Source organism: Nicotiana attenuata, unplaced genomic scaffold (assembly GCF_001879085.1).
Source record: "Nicotiana attenuata strain UT unplaced genomic scaffold, NIATTr2, whole genome shotgun sequence".
NCBI classification, from domain to species: Eukaryota; Viridiplantae; Streptophyta; class Magnoliopsida; order Solanales; family Solanaceae; genus Nicotiana; species Nicotiana attenuata.
In genome coordinates, this window is record NW_017670373.1 from 675345 (window position 1) to 684575 (window position 9231).

At 38.3% G+C, this 9231-nt stretch overlaps 1 protein-coding gene across 1 annotated transcript; it reads left to right on the forward strand.

Annotated features, from left to right (window-relative positions):
* Positions 1 to 370: 370 nt before the first annotated feature.
* LOC109238536 (subtilisin-like protease SBT1.3) lies at positions 371 to 3110 on the forward strand. The gene has a single exon (XM_019405010.1). It carries the CDS (start codon positions 519 to 521, stop codon positions 2859 to 2861), a length of 2343 nt encoding a protein of 780 aa, XP_019260555.1. The 5' UTR covers positions 371 to 518; the 3' UTR covers positions 2862 to 3110.
* Positions 3111 to 9231: the final 6121 nt, after the last annotated feature.

The window sequence follows — 9231 nt, forward strand, 5'->3', positions numbered from 1 at the left end:
TATTTTAAAATATTAGTGAAAATTTATATAATCCGACTCTCGAGAAGAAATACGTAATAACTAATTTGCGACAGAGAAGGTATGTTATATGAAAAAACTTGCACACTCAGTATTCACATTAATTCAATAAATGTATTACATATGTCTTTAAATAAATTATTATATCACTTAATCATAGTTAACTAACTTCATAATGTTAACATATAATTTTATTAGTAACATGATAAATAATGGAGTAATATATTTTGAAGCAAACATAAAGTATAACGGGACATTGTTTTATAAATCATGGCAACACATGGAGCATTAAGCCCACCTCAGCCAGGTCTGACTTGTCAATAAAAACCAGGCATTCATGAAAACAACCACCTTCTTTATTACTTACCTGCACAAGAAGACATCTTAAAGGACCACCTTTTCTGCAAAATATGTTCAATATCTAACACACCGACGGACTCTTCGAAACATTACTCATATATATCTCTATTCTCCCCCATTCTGCTCCTCTTTCAAACATAATGGCTGGTATACTAATACTGAAATGCTTGTTTTTCCTAGTATCAGTTTGTCTTGCCGCAAACCTTGCAATATGTACAACTAGTAACATCCCAAACACTAAGAAAACCTACATCATCCAAATAGATAAATGGGCAAAACCAGATGTATTCATTGACCATGTGAAATGGTACTCATCACTAGTAAAATCAGTACTAGCATCGAGGCCAGAGAGAGAAACTGCAAGGGATGAAGAAGAGAGAATTCTTTACAGCTACCATACTGCTTTTCACGGAGTTGCTGCTCAGCTCACTGAAGAAGAAGCAAGTAAATTACAAGCTCAACATGGTGTTTTAGCTGTTTTTCCTGAGACTAAATATCAGTTACATACAACTAGAAGTCCTCTGTTCCTTGGTCTTGACCGTGAGGACAGCAACAAGTTGTGGTCAGATAAATTAGCAGACCACAACGTAATTGTAGGTGTGCTTGACACTGGAATATGGCCGGAGAGCCCAAGCTTCAATGAGACCGGCATGACACCCATTCCAGCTCACTGGAAAGGTGCATGTGAAACAGGACGTGGTTTTGAAAAACATCACTGCAGTAAAAAAATTGTTGGTGCTAGAGTATTTTACCGTGGGTATGAAGCAGCATCTGGTAAAATAAATGAAAGAGGTGAGTACAAATCAGCACGAGATCAAGATGGACATGGCACTCATACAGCTGGAACAGTTGCAGGTTCTGTAGTCCGTGGCGCGAATCTTTTGGGTTACGCTTATGGTACTGCGCGAGGAATGGCCCCAGGTGCAAGGATTGCAGCTTACAAAGTTTGCTGGGTGGGTGGATGTTTCAGCTCAGATATACTTTCTGCAGTTGATCAAGCTGTTGCGGATGGAGTAAATGTTCTGTCAATCTCATTAGGAGGTGGCGTTTCGTCTTATAATCGTGACAGTTTGTCAATTGCAGCATTTGGAGCTATGGAAAAAGGGGTATTTGTTTCGTGCTCAGCAGGAAATGGTGGGCCTGATCCAATTAGTCTTACAAATGTGTCGCCGTGGATTACTACAGTAGGAGCCAGCACTATGGACAGAGATTTTCCAGCAACAGTTAAGCTCGGGACAGGTAAAGTTATTACTGGAGCTTCACTTTATAAAGGTAGGAGAAATCTTTCAACAGAAAAACAGTATAGTTTAATTTACTTAGGAAATAATTCGAGCAGCCCAATGCCCAGTTCATTATGTTTAGAGGGTACTTTAGATGGTGCGGAAGTTGCTGGGAAAATTGTGATATGTGACAGAGGAATTAGTCCTCGGGTTCAAAAGGGGCAAGTAGTGAAAGATGCTGGAGGTGTAGGAATGATATTGACAAACACTGCAGCTAATGGGGAAGAGCTGGTTGCAGATAGTCACCTTCTTCCGGCAGTAGCCGTTGGTGAAACGGAAGGAAAATTGATCAAGCATTACGCTTCAGGTCGAAATGCCACTGCCACTTTGAAATTTCTTGGTACTAAATTAGGGATCAGGCCTTCTCCGGTAGTTGCTGCATTTTCGTCGAGAGGACCTAATTTCCTAACATTGGAGATTCTAAAGCCAGATATGGTGGCACCAGGTGTGAATATTCTTGCAGCTTGGACTGGTGCATTAGGTCCATCTAGTTTGCCAACCGATCAACGAAGGACGAATTTCAACATATTGTCTGGAACTTCAATGTCATGTCCACATGTAAGTGGTATTGCTGCTTTGCTAAAGGCTAGGCATCCGGATTGGAGTCCTGCAGCTATTAAATCTGCACTCATGACAACAGCTTATGTTCATGATAACACTTATAACTCTCTAAAAGATTCCTCGACAGCTACTCCTTCGACCCCATATGATCATGGTGCAGGACACATAAATCCACGGAAAGCTGTTGACCCTGGTTTGGTTTATGACATAGGGGCGCAGGATTACTTCGAATTCCTATGCACACAACAACTCAGCCCTTCACAGCTAATGGTTTTTGGAAAGTTCTCCAACCGAACTTGCCACCACTCGCTTGCTAATCCAGGGGACTTGAACTACCCAGCCATTTCTGCAGTTTTTCCTGAAGACGCAAAAGTTTCAACACTGACCCTTCACAGAACAGTCACCAATGTGGGTTCTTCGATTTCGAATTACCATGTTAGAGTCTCGTCGTTCAAAGGTGCAGTCGTGAAGGTTGAGCCATCAAGATTGAATTTCACCAGCAAACACCAGAAACTATCTTACAAGGTGGTTTTCGAGACAAAATCTCGTCAAAAAGCACCTGAATTTGGATCCCTAATTTGGAAAGATGGGACACACAAAGTAAGAAGCCCAATTGTGATCACATGGCTAGCATCAATATAGTTCAGGTTACCAAATATGAACTAGCATTTTGTTTGCGGAGGATAATAAAAAACATGTTGCGGCAAAGTCCCTGTGTTTTCAGCAGTTGTTTTCACTAGAAAATAGTTTCTTTTGTTCATTACTAGCTACTTAATTGTCAAATTACTTGTGGCAACATTTGGCAATACCAGTCAAGAAAAAGTCCAGCTTCAAGTTTTGCATTGTCATCACGCTGCTCTATTCAATCAGACAAATCTTTGTTCTATTGAACCCTTGTTTTTTTTTTTTTTTTTTTTTTTAATTTTTTTTTTTTTATCATTTATATGCATAATGCATCTCTATTTTCAGGAGCCAAATGGAGAGGGGACAAGAATAATCATGTTGAGATATATACATTAACTATGAATTTTGGCTTGGATATAGTATTTATTATGGAACAACTGTTTATTCAATTTTAATAAAGTTTTAAATAGATCATATATTCGTTTGTGTCCTTTACTTATATAGTAGATGATTTAGGGTGTGTTGGGTATGAAGGAAAACATTTTCCGGAAAATATTTTCCTTATCAAGAGAAGGGAAGACATTTTCTAAAACTCCTTCTCAACATTCCCCACCCTCACCAACTCACCCACCCACCCCCCCCCTCTCCAAAAAAGGCTTTTTTTATAAATTTCAGTTTTTCTGTTACCACCCACCCTACTACCCCTACTACCCCTCCACCCCATCCCATCCCCAACCCCACCCCAACCCCCTCCCTCCCGCTAAAAAAAAAATGACATTTTTTTACCTTAGTTTTTTTTTTTGCAATTTCAAATTTCTGTTTTTTCATTTTTCTGCACCACCCACCCCCACTCTCCCCACTACCCCCAGCCCCAGCAACCCCCCCCTCCCGGACAAATTTTTTTTTTTTTTTTACTTTTTTTGTAACTTCAAATGTCTGCTTTTTTTTATTTTTTTGCCCCCTCCCACCCCCTGCCCCCCTCCCCCCGTCCCCCCAAAAAAATATTTTTTGAATATATTTTTCAGTTTTAGTTTTTTTTTTATCGGTTTAAAGGTTCAAAATTTTACAAGTACCAAAGTTATGTGTTTGGAGGTTTATGTGTTTGGAAGTTTACGGGTTTAGAAATTATAAAGTTTACGGGTTCGAAATTCCGTGGTTTCGAAAGTTTAGCGGTTCGAAAGTTTATGAAATTTGTGGACTCGGAAAGTTGTTGGTTTGAAAGTTTATGGCTTCATGTTTATTATATCTAAATTATTTATGAATACTCTTGAGAGGTCATTTTCCTTAATTTACGTACCAAACACTGAAAAATGAATAAGATTACTACTTGTTTTCCAAGAAAATTTTTCTTGGAAAATATTTTCCACGGAAAATATTTTCCGTTATACCAAACACACCCTTAGTGTATAGAGTTTAGCTTATACACGGAAGATTAAATCATCGGTTCTTATAAGTATAAAGATCATGTTCACAATCTAATAATGGAATTGGACACACCATCAGGAATGATTGTAGTATAAGATTAAATATAATTTATCTTGATTATGAGAATGGTTTAATTTCGACTTCTTGTACTAGTACATTTTGTATGTATTGAACGGACCAAGTAGAGATAAGTATTTTATACTTACTTAATAAAATAACTTCTCTAGCCACTAAACGTACTTATACTCTTAATCTTGATATAATTATTAATATTTGTGTATATTATTTATTGTTTTGATTATTAAAAGGCGAGATTCTTTTGTGGGTCAATATGCCTGGTAAATTGGACAATGATGATATACATTGGCGAAGTAATAGTTAGTTAAAAGAATCCATGTCTGTAATTTAATTTATTTGATTAGTATCTTAATCTTAACATGAGAGTTAAATAAGGTTTAATGGAAGAATTTCGAAATTGAACTGAGGAGTGCAGTTACAAATTTTTAGTGGAATAATTTATAATTTATTATGGTAGTATTAATTCGGATATTTCGAATTAAGTCCATAATAGGAAGCCTCGTTAATTAAATAATGCGGTCCGTCCTGTGCCCGAATAATTAGGAATTAAATGGAATTCTATTTCTTGGTGGAAAAGGAAGACCCAACAGGTTTAGAAAAATGTTTTAAACCCTAAAACCCGTGGCTATATGATGTGTCTTATTCCATAAGGAGGCTAGGCTTTTACTACACAGTTTTCCTAGGAGAAACTCGCTCACACGAATTTCGCTAATTCTGAACATTATTCGGGTCACACATCATAAGACTGTGGAACTGGAGGATGATTTCGTGGACGGCTTTGCTCTTGCTCGGAGGTTCCAATCGCGATCGCGGTCACGCTTCAAGAGATAAGTACCACTACAAGAAATCACACTTATTGCGGCGACAAAGGTCGCCACAAAATTCCTATAAGTCGCTGCTAAAAGGTATTAGCGGCGACTTTTGTATTGCCACAAAGAAAACCGTAAATGAAGGTTATTTGTAGCGACATGTATAGTCGCCACTAAAAGAGCATATTCTGTGGCGACAAAGTTGCCACAAAAGGTTGTTAAAAATGCTACAAAAAAGTGTTCCATAAGAACAAATATTGGATGGGTCGCCGCTATATATTCACCTTTAGCAGCGACAATTGTCGCCACAAAATATATTTATGTTCAGTGGCAAGATTTTGTCGCCGCTATAAATATTCTTTAGTAGCGACTAAAATTGCCACAAAATATATTTATGTTCAGTGGCAAGATTATGTTGCCACTATAAATATTCTTTAGTAGCGACTAAAATTGCAACAAAAAATATTTATGTTCAGTGGCAAGATTATGTCGCCACTATAAATNACCTGTGTACCCAGATCAACAACGTCAAAATTTTTCAATGAAAAAGTTGGTAGAGAGAAATTGACTACAATAGTATCTTTGTATTTCTGTCAATGGCAATTGATAATTCCGTTAAACTCCCCGGCAACGGCGCTAGTGACGTTGATCACGCCCAACTATGCCTTATAAAAAGGACTCTGCGGACGTTGCAAATATAACCCGAGTATTACGCCCAGGGTCGAATCCACAGAGAGTTAACCTATCAACCGCTATCTTCAGACCCACCAAGTCTTCAGAACCAGCTTCTCAAATATTCAAATTCTCAGTTGAGTGTTCTTTAACAACTAGCTTGCAAGTAACTAATGGTTGTAACTAAATTAATAAGGTTGTAAACAATTATGAGAAAAAGCTAAGGCAATGATTTCCCCTATTGATGGAATCCCTTCTGTTTATGCTCATACAAATTTACCCACACATCTCTATCAATCATGAACGCTAATCTTACCGCAACTCTCTCCCAAGTAATTACAGTAATCTACTATTGCACTCTCCCGAGATACACTAGCTTGCTTTATTTAACACAATTCAATTTAGATTGCACCCAAGGCTTCGTTATTCCTAATCCCGCCTTTAAACCCGCAATTATAGATTCCTCTAATAATTTAGGAGTGGTGTTGTTCAACAATACCCTAAATATGCACTCTTTTCCAAGTTATGCACACTAAATAGGCACAGCTAATTGAGGATCCTGTCAATTAACTACAACGAACACGAAGTTGAACAAATAAAGATTAAACTAGCAATTTGTATTCACATAAACAAGAAGTTCATCACCCAATAGGTTCCATCAAAGCCTTAGACAAGGAATTTAGCTACTCATGGCTATGGGAAAATAAACTAAGATTGAATTCATCATAAAATCAAAAGAAAAGAAGAAAGATGTTTAGAGTATTTTCTCACAATGTTTTTCCTTGCTAAGAAACCTAAAAAATCAATACATGCCTCTCTTGGGCGAAGTCTAATGTTTTAAATAGGGTTTAGGTCTAAAAATCCTGTAATTGACACTTTTGTCCCTGAAGTTTACTGCGCCTGCCGCGGTTCTGCCGCGGTCGCGGTAGAACCGCGGCCAAACACCCTCGCGGAATCTCAATCTTCTGCAGCTGCTTCCCACCGCGGTTCTGCTGCGGTCGCGGTGGAACCGCGGTGGATCCAGTTCTCTGAATCTTCAGCCTGTTTTTGCACGGGTCACTTGGGAAATTTCACAGTTGGCCTCTTTTTCATCACTTTTGACTCCAAAACTGCTCCTTAGCCTTCTTTATACATATATCACCTATAAATCATGAAAAGCACTAATAAGAGCATTTTGTCATCACTTTTAGCATTAAAACCACACAAGAAGGTGATTATTTAAGGTGTGATTATAGTCAAATTCACCTATTATCAATAGATAAGCGACCAACCTTAGTCGCTAATTTCCAGGATTTTTAAAAAAAAAATAAAATCTAGGTTCATTAGCAACCAACCTCGGTCGCTAATTTTTAATTTTTTAATTTTTTTTAAATATAAGCGACCAACCTTGGTCGATAATTGCCAGAAAATATTTTTTTAATAGGTTAGCGATCAACTTTGGTCGCTTTTCTGGGTAATAATTTTTGCATAAAATGCCTGTTTTGGCAGCTACACCACCTGCCAGCATACCAAAATCCCTAAATAACAATATAATTCAATTTATAAACTACAATTTCTGTCACGACCCGGATTTCCACCCTCGGGAGACGTGATGGCGCCTACTAATACGAGTTAGGCAAGCCAATTAATTGCACAATTTACCTTTTTACCCATTTTATATTCATTAACAATTTTGAAATAATAACATTTAAACAACGAAATTTAAAATAAGCAAAAGAAAGAAACAATAAGCTATCTGAACATGAATATCTAATACAACTGTTTGAGTCTCGACTACCCAGAACTGGTGTCACAGTTTCATAGACGGTCTAAGAATACTACAAATAAAGGGTCTGAAAGAAATGAATACAACACTGTCTCTAGAAATGCATGGAAGAAACATGAATAGTAGATAGAAGGAGACGCTAAGGGCTGCGGACGCCCGCAGGACTACCTCGGGTCGCCTGACGATCAAGAATCAACAATCTCACTGCGGTCCGAAGTCCACAACACTGGGGTCTGCACAAAAGAGTGCAAAGTGTAGTATCAGCATAACCGACCCCATGTGCTGGTAAGTGCGTAGCCTAACCTCAGCGAATTAGTAACGAGGCTAGGACCAGACTACCAAATAAACCTTTAAAGTTCAAATATATATAGCGGAAAAGAAATACGGAAATAAACAAGTAAGGATGGGAGGGGGAAACATGCTTCGGGGAAAAACAGGTAAAAACCGAATGTCAATAGAATATAAAGGAATCAAAATCCAACCACTAACAAGAATAACGAAAAACAAAGGAAGATTTCACTTTCTTTTCACATCTTGTTGCAGGCGTGCAACCCGATCCCATTTCTCATATCTTGTGGCAGGCGTGCCACCCGCTCCCATTTCATGTATCTCGTGGCAGGCGTGCCACCCGCTCCCACTTCATGTATCTTGTGGAAGGCGTGCCACCCGCTCCCATTTCATGTATCTTGTGGTAGGCGTACCACCCGCTCCCATTTCATTATATCTTGTGGTAGGCGTACCACCCGCTCCCATTTTATTATATCTTGTGGTAGGCGTACCTCCCGCTCCCATTTACGACCAACAATAATCACAAGGAATTCCGGCAAGGGAACAAGAACAACATAATGACTTCCCGTCAAGGGAACATTTATATTGCAACAACATCCCGGCAAGGGAATAATGATATCTCAACAATATCCCGACAAGGGAACAACAATATCAAACAAACATCCCGGCAAGGGAACAATGACGATAATAACATGTGAGGCATAATGAACCACAACAGAGTCATAACAAATTATAACACAAGACTCACGGGCATGCTTGACACCAACGTATAGATACTCGTTACCATGCCTATACGTCGTACTCCACAATTAACACGGTGCAAATAGACACAACTCCTAATCCCTCAAGCTAAGGTTAGACCAAACACTTACCTCGATGCCACGAACATAATTCACGATTCAATTATAGATTTACCCCTTGATTCCACCACCAATTCACTCGTATCTAGTCACAAGTTACTTAATTACATCAATAAATGCTAAATGAATCAACCCCAATGCATGAAAATGAGTTTTCCAAAGTTTTACCCAAAAAGTCAAAAATCGCCCCCGGGCCCACATGGTCAAAACCCGAGGTTTGAACCAAAACCCGATCACCCATTCCCCCACGAACTCAAATATATAATTTGTTTTGAAATCGGACCTCAAATCGAGGTCCAAATCCCTAATTTTTGAAAAACCTAGGTTCTACCCAAAACATCCAATTTCCCCCATGAAAATCATTGATTTGAAGTTGAAATCATGTTAAAAGATGTTAAGAATTGAAGAAAGTTAGTTAAAAATGACTTATAATTGATTTGGAGAAAGAAGAAATCCTTGAAAAATCGCCTAAGTGTGTTTATGTTTGAGAG

What these genes read in the sequence shown, in the direction of transcription:
- LOC109238536 (XM_019405010.1), top strand. Translation starts at nt 519, where the DNA reads ATGGCTGGTATACTAATACTGAAATGCTTGTTTTTCCTAGTATCAGTT.